Raw genomic sequence first — 20,100 nt, forward strand, 5'->3', positions numbered from 1 at the left:
GTCTGATCAGCTGACTTTTAAGGGCCTTTTCAATGTAAACAACTCGAAATGTTAACATTTTTGACCAAGACAATTTCAGAATTGCACTTTTTTAGATTCTAAAGCGTTGTGGATAAATAAGTAAACTGCAATTTTAAAATTTATGTTTTTGTTCCGTTTGGTTGTAAACATCAAAAGAGACAAAAACAAATTTCATACATTTTCGGAAACAGCTGACTTTCTTGCAAGTTTTTGCAAAATGCTGTTCGATAACTTTCTGCAATTTTTCTTGCTTGAGAGAGTAAAATTCACTGAGAGAGGTTGCCGGACACACCTATATAACCAGCTATTATCACATTAAGAGATCAAAAAATCGAGTGTCGTGGCATAAGTCACAACAGACATAACTCTCAAATGAACGTCTTTGATGCTTGGATAGATACAAATACCTGCAACGAGTACAAACTCGTATTTGCCTGATAAAATATTTAAGCATTTAGAGATTGAGAAATGGCGGCCTTCGGTTAGGATTTAAGATTTCCGCCATTAGACAGATACAAATACCTGCTGCTTTATAATTGTTTCTTCTAAACGTTTATATTATAGCTGATAAATCTCCCAATAAAGTTTTGTGCGAATTCATAATCATTTTTAGAATTTTTTCTAGGCTCCCAAAAATCTACTTAAAATTTGGAATAACCACACACTTTTAAAAGCAGAAATGTATTGAATTTTTTAGAATTGTTTTTTTTTTTCATCAAAAACTTAATAAATCATTTTAAAATATCTTAAAAAACAATTTTACATTTTGAATTTTTGTTTTCAAAAACTTTTTTACAGTTCTTCATTTTCTAATTTATTGAAATTTTGTAATAATAATTTTTTCTAAGAATTTTTTGTTTGTTTTAATTTAAAAATTATGACTAGTTATTTTTATTGATAACATTTTGTTGTTGTTGTTTTTGTTATTAGTTACTTTGTTATGTTGTTGTTATTTGGTTTTTTGTGGTCTATCTTTAACTGAAGAACCAAAATTTATAATAAAAACCTAAGAAAATAATTTGTTCTGCTTTAAATCTACATAACTAGATAAAGTAGTTTGTTTGGATTCCCATACGTTAATGTGAAGCCTTAAAATGAGGCCTCAACCAAATAGGTGCCATCCATGGGTTGATTGTTTTGATTATTTTGAGCGTTACCGGTGGCAGGCATATATTTCCCACAGGCCTTTAGTAGAAGAAGAAGAAAGTAAAAAAAATATTAAGTAATTTAAGATAAATGAACATGTAGGTATATTAGGGCGAACCAAAAACAGAAAAAAATGTTTGAAACTCCAAAAATCTTATATATGAGATTTATGGCGATGGCTAAAAAACGAATCCTAAAAATGTGTTGTGGCTAAAAACGTGTCAAAAAAAAAAATAAATAAATAAAATTGTGGAAATGGGATCGGTTTTCGATAAAACTATATAGGGCCCAAAATTCCCAAAATCGTCCAAATATGCATATTGAAGCTATATCAAAATTCGATCCGATTTTCACAATTTTTTGTAGGATTCGTTGTTTAGTCACCGCCATAAAATTTCATATATATGATTTTTGGATCAAATGGGAAATATTTAGGACGTAGAAGCTGCAAAAAAATTGGTATGGATCGCCCAAATATATATAGTTATATTTTAAAATATTCAATTTTTTTCAATTACCTGATAACGTTGCGAACAACAACGTCCACAGCAGGATTGTACCAAACCCATGGCACTATTGGTCGAATGTGCCGGACTAGCCATTGGTGATGGTGAACGAGGACGTTTCGGCTGTCCTCCATTGAATGGTATTTCCATTTCCACAAATTCACGATCCTGTTGTTGTTATTATTGTTTGTGTTAGTTTTTTTTTTAGATTTTCAGAAATATATAAATAAAAGAAATATTTATGTGATTTTTTTATAAAAAATATTTTGGTATTTTTTTAAAATTACATTTGCATATTTCTACAATAATTGAACACAAATGCAACAAAAAGGTTTTAAAATTATTAATAGTTTTTTTCAAATATTACATTGTATTTTTTTAATTGTTATAAGCAATTGACAACAAACAACATGGAAATGGTGTTTATACATTTAAAAGATTTTTTGTTATATTTTATTTTACTTTATTTTTGAAACATTAAAGACACATGTTATTTTTTTGCTTTTGTTAGACATATGAAATATCACAGATGAGTTAAGTAGTTTATGGCCAATTATGAGAAGACAGAAAAAGGATACACAAATTTAATGTTTTCCAAACTTTTAACTAGAAGAGTTCCAAATTCCGTAATTTGTTTGTTTATTTTTAACAACAGTCAAAAAAGTTTTTCTACAAAAGTTACAATTTTTATGGCTGACTTCTATGTGACAGGCATATACAAATAAAGGGAACTAAGTTCGGTTGTGACTGTTGTTCTACAAGAAAAGTTCCAAGAGTAAGTATTCTATATCCCAGATGTATGAATGTATTGTGTTGATGATGTTGGTGGTTTGATGGTGGTAGGAGACCATAAAACATTTACATACATTTAAATATTTTAGAAAAACATATATTTGTGTTTTTATATAGCTAGACACATAAAGTAGAAGAGTAGAAGGGTAAATAGAGGACGAAACAAAATACAAGGAAAGTAGACAATTATTAAAACAAACAACTCTTTGGCCCAATTTAATTCTTATTACAGCGCGTAATTATACAAAGAATCTAAAAATATTTTATTTATGTAAACTTGTCTAAAGGAACAAAGCGAAAAATTAGCTTATATTTATGGCTAAATAATATGTTACCTCATTTTTATCGTCAAGCACAATCGAACCTATCTTGGCTACTAATATGTATATTATATAAATTAAGTTTATGCCGACATAAACGCAACAATTTTTATATCCTCATTTTTAAGGCTAATGAAGACCGATATAGCCCTGTCCGTCCTTCTACTAGTAGATGTTGGCTATATGAACTACATCGGTCCATTCGTTTGGGTAACTCTCATACAACAATTTTGGTTTATGAATATGTCTAGGAACGCTTTGAAATGTTTTGCTGCGTGTTGTATTTGTGGCCCTATGACGACAATAGAATTCTGTTCCATAAGTCCATACTTCCTCATAACATAGCCCAAAAGCTCTGATAATACCTGCCGGCATCAACAAAGGACATCTTAATGTATTCTACAGACAATAAAATACCTCCCGAGATCTTCTATTGACAACAAAAGTTTCCTCAAGAACCCCTATATTCAAAAGAAGTCCTCTCAAGGCCTATTATAGACAACAGAAGTTCCCTTGAGATTTTCTTAGGCAGCAGAAGACCTATTGTGGTTTCTACAGACAACAAAGACCTCTCAACATTATAGATAACAGGCGACCCCTTGAGAAGTTCCAGAGACAACAAAAAAACCTCAGCGATCATCATAGACACAAGTAGCCATCTTAAGGTCTTCAGTAGATAACAGAAAAGGCATACTATAGACAAAGAAATACCTATAGATTGATTTATAAACAAGTAAAAAAAGTGTCAGTCTTTGCCGACAGATATATACCCTCAGCCAATGTGAAGTGAAACTTTCACCTACGGACAGATCGAATGTATTTAAGGTCTCTTCTGAATTTTGTGGCCTTTTTGGACATTTGAACTTACCGACAAAAATGTGGATTAGGAATTAACTGCAGTAAGACACATATGTTAAACTTTTGTGGGGGAGGTACCCTTAGGGAGGACCGATATGGGCCATTTCAGAAGTTAAACTAATTTTTTTTTTAAATTTTTTGACAAAATATTAGGAGGACTACAGTTTGGACCAAATTGGTTGCCCCATTCATGTGATATCGTCCTAGCATTTTAGTGACATTTTTTAAATATTGGGGAGAAGTACCGGAAGTTGTGGACCGGTATTGCCCCATGAAACTAAGTTTGGATATAATATGTCGAAAACCAAATGTTGGACCAAATCGCTTGAACAGTTCGAGAGTTATCGTTCTCTCCGACAGCCACATATAGTGACATAGGGGGTTTTTACACCTTTCAGGCCCTTTTCCCAAGAAATATGGACTCGCTCCTGAAAAAACGTTTGCCGTCTAATTGAGGTAACGAATGCAAATCGCTTCAAAACAAATCAAAGTAATTCGAGAGCAGGGCCCTATTCCTCGAAACAACTTATCGCTTTTCATTTTGCATTTATCAAAAAGTAGTTAGTTTGAAAAGTGATAACCTTTTTTTGTTCCACAAAATTACTTTTCAATTTCCCTTGCACTTAGCAAATTTGTCTATCCCCGTTCTTTTAGCACAGTTGTTGTGCTCTCTTGCTCAATTTTTCCGCCATATTGGTAAGTCTCTCAGCTCTCTTGCAAAGTGTGAATGATATTTGTTTCACAGAACGTTTTATCATCTTTGCATTATTTTTTACTTGGCAATAATAAATAAGACATGTAAAATTGAGACGAGCGAAAAAATGAAATGAAACTGATATTATTAAAAGTAAATAAAATAATATAAAATAAAATAAAATAGAATAAACTAAAATAAAATAATATAAAATAAAATTACGTGAAATAAAGTAAAATAAAATTAAATAAAATAAAATAAAATAAAATAAAATAAAATAAAATAAAATAAAATAAAATAAAATAAAATAAAATAAAATAAAATAAAATAAAATAAAATAAAATAAAAATAAAATAAAATTAAATAAAATAGAATAAAACAAAATAAATTAATATGAAATAAAAATAAAATAAAATAATTTTAATAAAGATTAAATAATAATTACACGAAATAAATTAAAATAAGATCAAAATAAATCAAATGAAGTAAAATAAAAAATAAAATGAAATAAAATAAAAAAATAAAACAATATAAAATGAAGTAAAATAAAATTAAGTGAAATAATGTAAAGTAAATTGAAATAAAATTAAGTGAAATAAAATAATCTAAAATAAAATTAAGGGAAATACAAATAAAATACAATAAAATTAAGCGAAATCAAACAAGTAAAAAGCGTTATGTTCGGTATGTTATGTAACTAATTCGTTCTAGAAATGTATCTAAAAACCTTAAAATAGCTGAAATCGGACGGTACTGCTATATGGAGGCTATAAAAAAACGTAGACCTATATCCATAATTTTTTTGTGGAGACGTTTCTTGGTGATTGATTGAATTATACCTAATTCGGCCTGGAAATGTAGCTAATAACAACAAATCAGCTGAAATAGGGCGGAATATGGGGGCTATAATAAAAGATGGGCATAAGTCGGTAAGTTTTGGAGGCATATTAAAACTAATTCGTTCTGAAAACGTAGCTAAAAGCCTTAAAATAGCTGAAATCGACGGCACTGCTATACGGGGGCTATAACAAAGCTCAACTTCCAACTTGATTTAAGACACGTGTGAACAGCATTTCATCCTCCTATCTCAACTCGTTCGGAAGATAGCGTGATTACAACAGACGGCCGGATGTGGTTAAATCAACTTAGAATTTTACGCTGATCAAAAATATATGTATATACCTTATAGGGTCGCAAATGATTATTTCGATGAGTTACAAATGAAATATTATGGTGGAGGGTATTAAGGTAGGTAGAGTTTAGTCTAAATGTAAAATCGAGAAACATCGATTTATGAGGTTGTTCGCAGGGTAGAAGTTCGGAATGGGGTTGTTCGTAGGGTGGAATTTCGGATAGTGAGAGTTCGAAGTAGGATGGTTGATTCAGGGGGTAGAAGTTCGGAAAAATCTTTACAATTTCTTGTCATAACCGTGTTTTCAGTATTTCCGAACAAAATCACGCTTTAACAATGTACATTGGCAAAGAGAACGTTTACCTCGCAAATTTAAGGCAAACTTATCAAAATTTGATCTGCAAAATCAAAATGCAGAGTTTTCTGTGGAACGAAAGAGCAAATTTTTTTGCAAAATCTTAGCAAAATACGCTTTGCCGTTACAACTTTTCACTTAGCAGAAATAACGTTTGTGGAACAGAAATCAAAAAAAGAGCTACATTATTTTGAAAAGTAAGCAAACTCACTTTATAATTAGCAACTTATCACTTATCAAAAAATAATGGTTCTGTGGAACACTTAACTTTTAGCATTGTCAAAAATATTGATAAGTGCAAAATGAAAAGTTGATAAGTTGTTTCGTGGAATAGGGCCCAGGTCTAAAAGTGTAGTCCATATTCGAACCTGATCTATATTTGGTAATATATCTAATAATAATAATTGCTCCACAAACATCCCATACGGGACAAGGGAGACTTCTCTCATATCAATGAGAGCACCCCGATTCATATTAAGCTCAATGATATGGGACCTACAGTTTATCGCCGAGTCCGAACGGCGTGTCATAAGACACCACTTGTAGAGAAGTTTTACATGGCTGAAATACTCAGAAATGTCGCCAACATTACTGAGGGGCATTTGCAAACGATGAAAATGTTGATGTTTGCCTGGCCGGGAAATCGAACCCACGACCTTCAACGTGGACGGCGGGTGTGCATACCATTGCACCACGTTGGCACCCGATAGATAGATATATTAGGATGTGCAAAGTATGGATTACACCGGTCACTCCCTTCAAAAGTTATGGTGCGCACAATTTTTCCGAACATTTTTCAACTTTTGTGGGGGAAGTACCTGAAGTAGTGAACCGATATGGCCCATCTTCGAATTTAAACTATGTTTGGACAAAATATTACGAATGCCAAATTTTGGACCAAATCTGCAGATCCGATCGAGAGTTATCGTACGCTCCAACCACTACACTCGGTGTCATAGGGGCTTTTTGCACCTTTCAGGCTATTTTCTCAGGAAGTATGGACTTGCCCCTGATGAAATTTGTACCGTCGTATGGAGGGCAGTGAATACAAGTTGCTGCAACAAAAGTGGAAGCGATTCGAGAGCAGGTCCTAAACTGAACTTATCCGAAATTTTGTGTGGGAGGTACACGAAGGAGTGGACCGATTGAGTCCATAATGGAACCTCATCTAAGTCTGGTAGAAATTTCACCAAATTTCATGTGCAATGTATGGACCAAATCGGTTACTTCCTTTAGGAGTTATAGTGCGCACAAATTTTCCGAACATTTGCGAACTTTTGTGGGGGAGGTACCGCAAGTTGTGGACCGATATAGCCATCTTCGAACTTAAACTAAGTTTGGGCAAAATATTACGAAAGCCAAATTTTGGACCGAATCGGTTGATCCATTCGAGAGTTATCGTGCGCTCCAGCCAGACAGACAGACGGACGCACATTTCTAAATCAACTCCAAACTGTCTGAAACGGATTTCGTCCAAACATACTTGGGGTCTAAAACCAATATTTCGATGAGGTACATTTTGCCCGTATGAAAGTGAGGGTATAACAAAAGACCTCTCAACAGCATTTATTGATAACTGGCGACCCCTTGAGAAGTTCCAGAGACAACAAAAAATCTTAGCGATCATCATAGACACAAGTAGCCATCTTAAGGTCTTTAGTAGATAACAGAAAAGGTTTACTATAGACAAAGAAAAACCTATAGATTGATTAATAGAAAACATTATACCTCTTGATGTCTTCTATAGACAAAAAAATACCTCCCGCCCTCTTGAGGTCTTTCAAAGGCAACAGAAGATTTCAACGACCATCATAGACACAAGCAGGCACCTTAAGGTTTTCAGAATATAACAGAAAATGTATACCATAGACAAAGAAACCCACTAGATGTCTTGACAACCGAAGGCCTCTTGAGTTTTCAGTAGACAACATAAGACTTCTGAGGGTCTTTCATAGAAAACAAAAGACCTCATGAGGTTTTTTTTAGCTACAGAAGGCTTCTTGATGTATTCTATAGACAATAGAAGTCCTCTTGAAGACACCTATAAACAAAAGAGGACCTCTTTTAGAGCAACAGAAGTCCTCTTGAGGTCTCCAATAAACAAATTAAGACAACCGAAGACCTTTTGACGTCTTCAAAAAATTGCACATAGAGGTCTTGCCAGACATCAGACGGCTTCTCGAGATCTTTCGGAGCAACAGACGTCCTCTTGAGGTTTCCTATAAACAAATAAATACAACCAAAGACCTCTTGAGTTCTTCAATAGATGACATCTGAAGATCTTTGTTAGTCTATAGACAACAGAAGACATCTTGAAGACTGCTGTAAACAAAAAGGACCTCTTGAGGTCTTCTCTAGACAATCGAAGGCATTTCGAGTTTTTTTAGATAAGCAGAAGTCCTCTTGAAGACTCCTATAAACAAAAGAAGACCTCTTAAGGCCTTCTCTGGACAACCAAAGGCGATTGAAGGTATTTTGGAGCAACAGAAGTTCTCCTGAGATCTCATTTAATCAAATATAGATAATCGAAGACCTCTTAAGGTCTCCAACAGATAACATCTGAAGGTCTATGCTATTCTATAGACAAGAGAAGTCCTCTTAAAGTCTCCTATAAACAAATTAAGACTACCAAAGACCTTTTGACGTCTTCAACAAATTACATCTAGAGGTCTTGCCAACCATCAGACGGCTTCTCGATGTCTTTAGGAGCAACAGAAGTCCTCTTGAGGAATCCTATAAACAAATAAATACAACCAAAGACCTCTTGAGTTCTTCAGTAGATGACATCTGATGACATCTTTTTTAGTCTAAAGACAACAGAAGACCTCTTGAAGACTCCTATAAACAAAAGTGGACCTCTTAAGGTCTTCTCTAGACAATCGAAGGCCTTTCGAGTTTTTTAAATCAGCAGAAGTCCTCTTGAAGACTCCTATAAACAAAAGAGGACCTCTTAAGGTCTTCTTTGGGTAACCAAAGGCGTTTGGAGGTATTTTAGAGCAACAGAAGTTCTCTTAAGGTCTCCTATATACAAATTAAAACAACCAAAGACCTTTTGACGTCTTTAACAAGCTACATCTAGAGGTCTTGCCAACCATCAGACGGCTTCTCGAGGTTCCTTGTGGTCTCCTATAAACTAATAAATTCTACCAAAGACCTCTTAAGGTCTTCAATAAATGACATCTGAAGGACTTTGATAGTCTATAGATAACAGAAGTCCTCTTAAAGACTCCTATAAAAAAAAGAGGTCCTCTTAAGGTCTTCTCTGGACAACCAAAGGCGTTTGGAGGTATTTTAGAGCAACAGAAGTTCTCCTGAGATCTTATTTTATCAAATAAAGATAATCGATGACCTCTTAAGGTCTCTAACAGATGTCATCTGAAGGTCTTTGCTAGTCTATAGACAACAGAAGTCCTCTTGAAGACCCCTATAAACAAAAGAGGACCTCTTGAGGTTTTCTCTAGTCAACTGAAGGCCTTTTGATGTCGTTTAGAAAACACAGAAGTCATTTAGAGGTCTCCTATAAACAAATCTCTCTTTAGGTCTTCAACAGATGACATATGAAGGTCTTTGCTAGACAAAATAAGGCTTCTTGAGGTATTTAAGAGCAACATAAGTCCACTGGAGGTCTCCTATTAAGAAATAAAGACGACGGAAAACCTCCAGATGGGAGATGACATCTGATGGTCTTTGCTAGACCACAGAATGCCTCTTGAGGTCTTTTGAAGCAATAGAGGGCTTATTGAGGTCTTCTCTAGACAGCAGAAGTCCTTCTGTAAACAAAAGACGAACTTTTCAGGATTTCTCTATACTATGGAAGGCCAATTGAGGTCTTCAATATGACATCACAATGTATTTCGTAGAAAACAGAAGTTCTTTTGAGGTCATTCTTTAGACAACTGTAGACAAGTCCATTCTTCCTGTCATAATGACCCAAAAGCTCTACTCTGATCGTATGTAATGACTTCGTAAATTAAATACTAGTTCAAAATGTCGGTCAATTATATCAGGTACCCCATATCAAAAATTCAACACTTTTGCACTTAAATCCAGTTTGTTTGCTATGGTATTCTATAATAAGCACCCTGGACTGCTATGAGAAGGCTTCTGGTTTGCTGTGAGAAACCTCTGATCTGCTTTGATAACACCTCCGGTTTTATACGAGAAAACTTCTAACTATCGAAAGTAATGACTTCGAAAATTAGATACTGGTGCAAAATGTCGGTCCTTTCTATCAGGACCCCATCTAAATAATTCAACACTTTTGCACTCTAATCCAGTTGGTTTGCTATAATATTCTAGAATAAGAACTCTGACCGCTATTAAAAGACCTCTGGTTTGCTATGAGAAGACCTCTGATCTGCTTTGAGAAGACCTCCGGTTTTCTACTGGAAAACTTCTGGCCTGAGAACACCTTCGGTTTTCTACGAGAAAACGACAGATAGTCCTTGATGATCTGAGAGTAGCGATCAATTATAAGGTTCACCCCATTGTGCATCAGGCACTGTCATTGGTTGCTCCTCGAATGACATCTCAATCGGACAATCTCCATTTTACAGAAATGCTACACCATCTGAATTCAAAATTTTGGAGCAATCTGACCTCTGATTTCGCAAAGTTTAAATATTCTTCCCCTCGATGGGCTATTTGAGTATGTGCAGGTGATGGCGATTTATATTGCTACATTACGAGAAATATGTGGTTAGATAGTTATGTGATGACTAGAGATTTAGTTCTTAGTCGCTCAGGAACTACACAATCAGGAGAACTGCAACCAATATTATGACAAAATCCTTCAAAATAGGATTTATGTCAAAGATAAAACCATAAGATAAGTTGTTCAACCTGGATGCCATATACACAATAAATAATTATTAATTTATTTACTATTTATTAATAATTTATTTATTTTTCAAAATTCAAGAACGCAAACAGCTACAACCGGAGGAGACCACCAAAATAAGAAAACAACGTTTTAAAAGTAAGTGGTTTGATATGGAATGTCTATCAATTATAAAACAGACCATGACAGTTTTGAACAAATTCAGAAAGTCTGATAAATTATGCGACAAAAACGCTTATATTAAACAAAAGAAAATCTATGAAAATGTATGTAAAATGAAAAAATCCAACTATTACAATGATATAGAAATAAATTGGACATCATCACAGACAGTAAGGCATGGTGGAAGATGGCGAAGGAACTGACACAACTGGAAAACGATCCTAGTTGCTGTATGTCCACAGATGATTTACGTAATTATTTCAAGCATCTTCTCAACCCGGAATGTAGTACAGAACCGATATATTATGCCATGAACAATAGTATGGATTCACTTTTGGATAGAGCATTTACAAAAGATGAAATTAAGAAACAACTCAATAATGTAAAAGTGAACAAAGCGCCAGGTGGTGATCGTATTCCATATGAGTTCTTCATTAATGCTACGGATGGCTTCTTAAGAGCCCTGTGCAATGCCTTTACTTGTATTTTGAATGGCCACGAAGACCTTGAACCATTTCGCTCAGGTATAATTAACTACCGTGGGATTACCATTATGAACTGTATTGGAAAAATAATGATTGGGATGATCAATAGCAGGATAACTCTGTGGGTAAATAGACACCAGGCGGGCTTTAGAAAAGGATACTCTACAGTCGACAATGTATTTAGCCTTGTTTCTATAGTCAAGCTTAAGCTGAGTCAAAAAAGAAAGTTTATGCATACTTAGTAGACTTTAAAGCCGCTTTTGATAGAGTTCCTAGAGACCTCCTACTCTTTAAACTACCCGAGCTCGGACTATCGTCGAGAATAATTAATATGATCAACAACATATACAAAAACACAAAATCAGCAGTTTGTTCTGGTAACCAACTACCCGAGTATTTCGAAACTCGTACTGGTGTGAAGCAAGGTTGTTTACTGTCCCCAACATTATTCGCTTTATACTTAAACGACACGCATGATTATCTTGAAGAAGGACTGTATATCGATGAAATAAATATCCGCCTGCTAATGTATCCACGATATAGTGCTGCTTGCAGATAATCCCAAATCTCCCCAGAAAATGATAAACAATTTAGAGTCATATTGTACTAGATGGGGAATGGAAGTTAATCAGGCAAAATCAGAGATAATGGTATTCAGGAGAGGTGGAATTCTTTCCGCAGATGAAAAATGGACATTCAATGGAGAAAGTATAAGAATAGTCAACGAATACAAGTATTTAGGTATGTGGTTGCCACCAAAATTGTCTTTCATTAAACACTTATTAAAGAAGGAATAAGCTACAAAAATGACCATAAATGCCGCATGGAAAAACTTCGTTTCAAAACCATCAGCGCAACTGAAGTCTAAATGGAAAATGTTCTTAGCGGTTTGTCGATCTATTCACAGCTATGGTGCACAAGTATGGGGAAATGGGTTTTTTAGTGATGTAGAAAAGCTTTATCGATACTTTATCAAAAAATATTAAAACTCCCTGAGTCTACTCCGAGTTATATTCAGCCCTGGAAACCGGATAAGAACCAGGATATATATACACTTACTCACTCCATTTATCGTACCTGAGCAAAATTTTATTTGAACTTGAAAGCCACAGACTGCCACATATAATTGCAATGAAACTCATTAACAAAAATGTTGGTTGTATTAATGATTTTATATCCCAGCTATCGGAAAGAAGTATTGACACTAGCAATGTTACGTTGGATAAGAAAAGATGGCTAGAAGCTACACAGTGTTTAATAGCATCAATTAAAACCAACGTCTTAAATGAACATATTCACAAATCACAACAGAGTACCCACCGATTTTACAAAAACCTGGATTTTAGCATTAGCCCATTCTATTGTAACGATAATTTTAGCCAAGAGCAAATTACGCTAATAATGAGAGCGAGAGGTGATCTACTTGGGTTGAACGCCAATAAACATGGGGCACCTGAGGGTCAGAGGTGCTCCCTGTGTAATCTTGGAGAACCAGAAACCATTGTACATTTTATGGGTCGTTGCCCAATACTTTAATACTTACGAGCTAGTTTTTTTTAATAAAATCATAATCTCCCCAAATGAAATTATAAATATCCTTAATGGTGGTGAAGATTTTTGCTTGCTCAATTTACACAAATTTTTAAAGGAAGCACTTAAATATAGAAAACTTTTGATAGAAGAATTTAATTACTGATCAACATTATTATGAATTAATAACTACTCAACATTCCAGCAGACGGTTTGTTACAAACCAAGCTGTAATACTCTTTATTTTTTTAATACCATTATAAATGTATCAAAATGTAATTTTTATAACGTTTTTTAAAAAATAAAGAAAAATTGAAAATTGAATTGAACAACCGGAGGACCGTTCCTAGAATGTTCATATGTTCTAGAAAGTTGTTTACGGAGATCTAAGGTAACTTTTTATAGTTGTTTGCGTTCTTGAATTTTGAACGGTTCGGAATCTATTGACCAAAATTGGAGAAAAACTATAAAAATCGAATACTTTCTAAAGTTTTTTGCTATTTTGACCTTTAAGAACCGGTCATAGAGAGTTTGGATGTTCCAGAAAGTTGTTTACTGAAATCTTTGCTATTGTGCTTGATTGTTTTCTTAAATTTTGAATGGTTTAGTTTCTATGGAGCAGAAGCTGAAAAACGAGGATAAAATAGCTTTTGTTTTGCTATTTTGACCATTAAGAAGCACTTCTATAGAGTTCGTATGTTTTAAAAAGTTGTTTAATCAGATCTAAGTTACAAAATCAAAATATTCAGCAGTTTAGAAGATGTGAGCCTAATAAAATGATCCTTTTTGATATCAAGGCTTCAGGTCTTTGGAGCCCATAACCGCGAAATTCGAAGTAACAGGGAAAAACGCCGGGACACGTGTCTTCTTATTTTTCGTCTTCTATCACGCTGTGGTGTCAGAATACGGTTAATTTTCAATGACTCAAAAAATTACACACAGTGTAATAAATCGGACGGTAAAACAAAAAGCTGAGTCTATTGGAACGAATTATGGTCGTTTTCATTGAGGCCCGACAACCTTTAGAAGGGACATATTATGTACAGGAGGTTCTGTATATGTGAACATCTCTAAAAGGGTCTTCAACAGACAGATTCACTTTTAAGGAGTTTTCTATAGACTGAAGATCCTCTAATGGCGTCTTTTATGTACAGATAAGGGTTTTATATAGATAAAAATACCTTTAGAGGAATATTTTTTTTCTAGATTAAGCCTCTGAAAAGGCACTAATAAGTGTTCATTCTTTTTTTCGATCCCAGAGAACAGAAGATTTCACAGTATTCACAAATAGTCCAACTTACCTGGGAAATGTGTATTTCACTTCCTGACAATGAAATGGAGAGATAACTTTAATGAGTACGGAGTGAAACTCATTAACATAATGCTAAAGACAAATATCGCCAGTCCGCCTTAAGGTATGCATCGCACGCAGTAGTAACACAAAAAGAATAATAACTTGAACCATTCACGCAAATGAGCAACTGAACTAGATCGCTGAATGAACTACTAAGTGGTATACGAAAACTCACATTTTAAATGTTATGGAGAGGGCTCAGAAATGTACTCATCGTAACCTTTACACAGATTGTTTAAAAATCGTATAAAAAAGACAACATATTTCATGCTCATTTCTCTTCTGTCCAAAAGACAATTTTGATTTTCACTAAATATACAGTTTGAGTTAATTAAGCAGCATTTCAGGTCTTCTATACATAGAATCTCCGCAAATGAGACTTTCTAGACTTAGAACATCCCCTCATTAGCAGCATTTCAGGTCTTCTATAGATAGAATCCCCGCTAATGAAGCTTTCTAGTTTTAGAATACACCCTTTAAAGAGATCTTCCATTGATAGGAACACCATCAAAGGTGGGTTTCTATATCTATAAAACCACCTTAAGAGATTTTCTGCAGATGGAAGTTCCTCTATAAATCTAAACTATTATAAGGATGTTTCCTATAGATAGAAAGGAGCAAATGTCATCAGTATGCCTAAACGTATTCACCAAATACCAAACACAAATAATTCAATTGAACTATTCACTTATAAGAACCACTATATTATTAAAGTCGATGTTTAAGTTAATTAAAAGAGAGACCGAACAACTGATAGATGACAAAATATATCCTTTTTATTGTGGGAAGATGAAAAATAGAAAAGAAGCACAAGAAAAGAAAATCCATGAATACTCAGTTCTTTAGTAATACCAACAGTTCATTTCTGTTAACGTGAAAACTATTTTTTCGAACTCTATGGATTGAAGATCCCCCTATATTTGTAAGTGTAAATCGGTAAATGAGTGTAAATCAGAATTTTCATTAACTGAAACGGAGAACTATTAAACTAAGAAGAACAATTGAAAGATGAGCGGCTAAGGTTTAGTGGAACGTTAAACGACTGAACTATTAATAAATAGAAGAAACACTGGTCTTTAAAATTAACTAAATTTCCCAAAACTAGGGTGTACGACAACGAAGGTCTTTTCTTTTTATGTTTTCAAATGAAAGTATAATTTTATTCAAATTTTTATTAGAAATTTATTTATTTTTTCGCTCATTTTATTAGTAAACACTTTAAGACCATAAACCAGAAATAGACTAAATGTGTATTTTTCTAAGATATAGAGGAAATTGTTATTGTGCCTTTAGATACCTACAACAACCGACTGTGCAAGGGTTAAACGTGAAAAAACGAACATCTTACGCTAATTGCAATAACAATTGTTAGAAACACTCTATGGGCGGTATTGATTGCCATGTTTTCTTCTTCTTCATAAACATTGAGCTACTTACACTTGAAAAAGCCGAGAGTAATTTAATCTCCTTCAAATTATTTTAAGGAAAAATATTAAAAAAGTTATTTTTTATTTTGTATATCAAGAACAGTGAGCGTGGTTACGAAGGTGACAATTATGATGGCAATAAATTAGAAACAAAATTCAAATAAAAAATAAAAAACAATTGAAAACGAATAAAAACAAAAGTGAAAAAATACAAAACATACCAAGAAAATTTGGACCGTAAGGGAGTGTAAGCTGATACCAACGATCTTAACGGTTCCAAGCAAGTTTGAAATGAAATCTCCTCTTCTTGCTGCAAGGGAGTTCTTACTTAACTTTTTGGCAATAGCAAAAGTTGTTAACGGATAGTGAGGAGATCAGCACTGGAGAAACAAACATTTCCACAGTTGATGGAACTTCAAAGAATCTTTATATATCAGGGACAACAAGCGTGGTTAGTGGACTAAAGTTTTCCAGGGGAGCATATATTCGCAAATATACTAACCTGAATCAGAATGAGGAAACTACGAAAGAATAGGGAAACTACTATAGACCCATTCTGGAAGAAATGGAGCTTGTATAGACCGTATCTGAATGAAAGGGTGCTTTTATAGACCCTTTTAGAAAGAAATGGTGCTTCCATCGACCCTTTCTGAAAGAAGGTTTGCTTCTCTAGACCCTTTCTAAAAAAATGTGCTTTTATAGCCCATTTCTAAATGAAAGGGTGCTTTTATACACCCTGAAAGGGTGCTTCTATAGATCCTTTCTGAAAAAAAGGGTTCTTCTATAGATCCTTTCTGACAGAAAGGGTGCTTCTATAGATCCTTTCTTAAAGAAAGGGTGCTTCTATAGATCCTTTCTGAAAAAAAGGGTGCTTCTATAGATCCTTTCTGACAGAAAGGGTGCTTCTATTGACTCTTTCTGAAAGAAATGGTGCTTCTATAGACCCTTTCTAAAAAAAGGGTGCTTCTATAGACCCTTTCTAAAAAAAGGGTGCTTCTATAGACCCTTTCTAAAAAAAGGGTGCTTCCATAGACCCTTTCTGAAAGCAGGGGTGCTTCTATAGACCTTTTCTGAAAGAAAGGGTGCTTCTATAGACCCTTTCTGAAAAAAGGGTGCTTCTATAGACCCTTTCTGAAAAAAGGGTGCTTCCATAGACCCTTTCTGAAAGAAGGGGTGCTTCTATAGACCTTTTCTGAAAGAAAGGGTCCTTCTATAGTACCTTTCTGAAAGAAAGGGTGCTTCTATAGACCCTTTCTGAAAAAAGGGTGCTTCCATAGACCCTTTCTGAAAGAAGGGGTGCTTCTATAGACCTTTTCTGAAAGAAAGGGTCCTTCTATAGAACCTTTCTGAAAAAAGGGTGCTTCTATAGACCCTTTCTGAAAAAAGGGTGCTTCTATAGACCCTTTCTGAAAAAAGGGTGCTTCCATAGACCCTTTCTGAAAGAAGGGGTGCTTCTATAGACCTTTTCTGAAAGAAAGGGTCCTTCTATAGACCTTTTCTGAAAGAAAGGGTCCTTCTATAGTACCTTTCTGAAGGAAAGGGTGCTTCTATAGACCCTTTCTGAAAAAAGGGTGCTTCCATAGACCCTTTCTGAAAGAAGGGGTGCTTCTATAGACCTTTTCTGAAAGAAAGGGTCCTTCTATAGAACCTTTCTGAAAAAAGGGTGCTTCTATAGACCCTTTCTGAAAAAAGGGTGCTTCTATAGACCCTTTCTGAAAAAAGGGTGCTTCCATAGACCCTTTCTGAAAGAAGGGGTGCTTCTATAGACCTTTTCTGAAAGAAAGGGTGCTTCTATAGACCCTTTCTGAAGAAAATGGTGCTTCTGTGGACCGTTTCTGAAAGAAAGGGTCCTTCTATAGACCCTTTCTGAAAAAAATGGTGCTTCTATAGACTCTTTCTGAACAAAATGGTTCTTCTATAGACCCTTTCTGAAAGAAAGCCTGCTTCTGTTGACCCTTTCTGAAAGAAAGAGTTCTTCTATATACCCTTTCTGAAAGTAAGGGTGCTTCTATACACCCACTCTGAAAGGAAGGGTGCTTCTGTGTACTTTACTGAAAGAAAGGGTGCTTCTATAGACAATGTCTGAAAGAAAATGTGCTTCTATTGACCCCTTCTGAAAGAAAGGGTGCTTCTTTAGACCCTTTCTTAAAGAAAGGTTGCTTCTATAGACCCTTTATTAAAGAAAGGGTGGTTCTATAGACCCTTAATGAAAGAAAGGGTGGTTCTATAGACCCTTAATGAAAGAAAGGGTGGTTCTATAGACCCTTTCTGAAAGAAAGGTTGCTTCTGTAGACCCTTTCGTAAAGAAAGGGTGGTTCTATAGACCCTTTCTGAAAGAAAATGTGCTTCTATTGACCCTTTCTAAAAGAAAGAGTGCTTCTATAGACCCTTTATGAAAGAAAGGGTGCCTCTACAGACCCTTTCTTTAAGAAAGGGTGCTTCTATAGACCCTTTCTGAAAGAAAATATGCTTCTATAGACTCTATGGAAGAAAGGCTGCTTCTATAGGCCCTTTCTGAAAGAAGGGGTGCCTCTATAGACCCTTTCCGAAAGAAAGGCTGCTTCTATAGACCGCTTCTGAAATAAAGATGTGCTTCTATAGACCTTTTCTAAAAAAAAGGGTGCTTCTACAGACCATTTCTGAAAGAGAGGGTGCCTCTACAGACCCTTTCTTAAAGAAAGGGTGCTTCTATAGACACTTTCTAAAAGAAGGGGTGCTCCTATAGACACTTTCTAAAAGAAGGGGTGCTTCTGGAAGAAGGCGGCTTCTATAGACCCTTTCTAAAAGAAAGGGTGCTTCTATAGACCCTTTCTAAAAGAAAGGGTGCTTCTATAGACCCTTTCTAAAAGAAAGGGTGCTTCTATAGACCCTTTCTAAAAGAAAGGGTGCTTCTATAGACCCTTTCTAAAAGAAATGGTGCTTCTATAGACCCTTTCTAAAAGAAAGGGTGCTTCTATAGACCCTTTCTAAAAGAAAGGGTTCTTCTATAGACCCTTTCTAGAAGAAAGGGTGCTTCTATAGACCCTTTCTAAAAGAAAGGGTGCTTCTATAGACCCTATCTAAAAGAAAGGGTGCTTCTATAGACCCTTTCTAAAAGAAAGGGTGCTTCTATAGACCCTTTCTAAAAGAAAGGGTGCTTCTATAGACCCTTTCTAAAAGAAAGGGTGCTTCTATAGACCCTTTCTAAAAGAAAGGGTGCTTCTATAGACCCTTTCTAAAAGAAAGGGTGCTTCTATCGACCCTTTCTAAAAGTAAATGTGCTTCTATCGACCCTTTCTAAAAGAAAGGGTGCTTCTATCGACCCTTTCTAAAAGAAAGGGTGCTTCTATCGACCCTTTCTAAAAGAAAGGGTGCTTCTATCGACCCTTTCTAAAAGAAAGGGTGCTTCTATCGACCCTTTCTAAAAGAAAGGGTGCTTCTATCGACCCTTTCTAAAAGAAAGGGTGCTTCTATCGACCCTTTCTGACAGAAATACCCTGAAGGATTTTCTGAAAGAAAGGGTGCTCCCATAGACCCTTTTAGAAAGAAAAGGTGCTTCTAGAGTCCTTCTCTGAGAGAAAGGGTGCTCCTGTTGACCCTTTCAGCAAGAAATGGTGCTTTTATAGACACTTTCTGAAACAAAGGGTGGTTCTATTTATCCTTTCTGAATTGAAGGGTGGTTCTATTGATCCTTTCTGAACGAAAGTTTGCTTCTATAGACCCTTTCTGAAAGAAACGGTGCTTCTGTAGATCCTTTCTGGAAGAAAGGCTGCTCCTATAAACCCTCTATAAAAGAGAGGCTGCTTTTTTAGACCCTTCCTTAGAGAAACGGTGCTTCTATAGACCCTTTCTGGACCCTTTATGAAAGAAAGGCTGCTTCTTTAGACACTTTCTGAATGAAACGGTGCTTCTATAGACCCTTTCTGGAACCTTTATGAAAGATAGGCTGCTTCTTTAGACCCTTTCTGAAAGAATCGGTGCTTCTATAGACCCTTTCTGGAAAGGGTGCTTCTATAGACCCTTTCTTAAAGAAAGGGTGCTTCTATAGACCTTTTCTGAAAAAAGGGTGTTTCTATAGACCTTTTCTGAAAAAAGGGTGTTTCTATAGACCTTTTCTGAAAAAAGGGTGCTTCTATAGACCCTTTCTTAGAGAAAGGGTGCTTCTATAGACTCTTTCTGAAAGGAAGGTTGCTTCTATAGACCCTTTCTGAAATAAAGGGTCCTTCTATAGTCCCTTTCTGAAATAAAGGGTGCTTCTATAGTCCCTTTCTGAAAGAAAGGGTGCTTCTGTGGACAGTTTCTGAAAGATAGGGTCCTTCTATAGACCCTTTCTGAAAGAAATGGTGCTTCTATAGACCCTTTCTGAAAGAAATGGTGCTTCTATAGACTCTTTCTGAACAAAATGGTTTTTCTATAGACCCTTTCTAAAAGAAAGGGTGCTTCTATCGACTCTTTCTGACAGAAATACCCTGAAGGATTTTCTGAAAGAAAGGGTGCTC

The 20,100-nt window shown here is 35.1% G+C and overlaps 1 protein-coding gene across 17 annotated transcripts in view; it reads right to left on the reverse strand.

The window, feature by feature from the left end:
• Positions 1 to 858: 858 nt before the first annotated feature.
• The window catches only part of Shal (Potassium voltage-gated channel protein Shal), a 78,261-nt gene continuing 59,019 nt past the window's right edge, over positions 859 to 20,100 (reverse strand). For 10 of the 17 annotated variants that reach the window (XR_012411915.1, XR_012411917.1, XR_012411920.1 and 7 more), the window contains 3 exons: positions 15,633 to 15,662; positions 1,686 to 1,841; positions 859 to 1,206 (listed from right to left, as the gene is read on the reverse strand). Coding sequence is in view for 10 of the 17 variants with exons in the window: in XM_073978970.1 (XP_073835071.1) it covers positions 1,111 to 1,206; positions 1,686 to 1,841; positions 15,633 to 15,662 (282 nt within the window). In the remaining 7 variants the exon portion in view is untranslated. The remainder of the gene's footprint in view (positions 1,207 to 1,685; positions 1,842 to 15,632; positions 15,663 to 20,100) is intronic. The other 7 variants (XR_012411916.1, XR_012411919.1, XM_073978977.1 and 4 more) reach the window with 1 other exon arrangement.

Source organism: Musca autumnalis, unplaced genomic scaffold, assembly GCF_047663935.1.
Source record: "Musca autumnalis isolate F117 unplaced genomic scaffold, ASM4766393v1 scaffold_3, whole genome shotgun sequence".
NCBI classification, from domain to species: Eukaryota; Metazoa; Arthropoda; class Insecta; order Diptera; family Muscidae; genus Musca; species Musca autumnalis.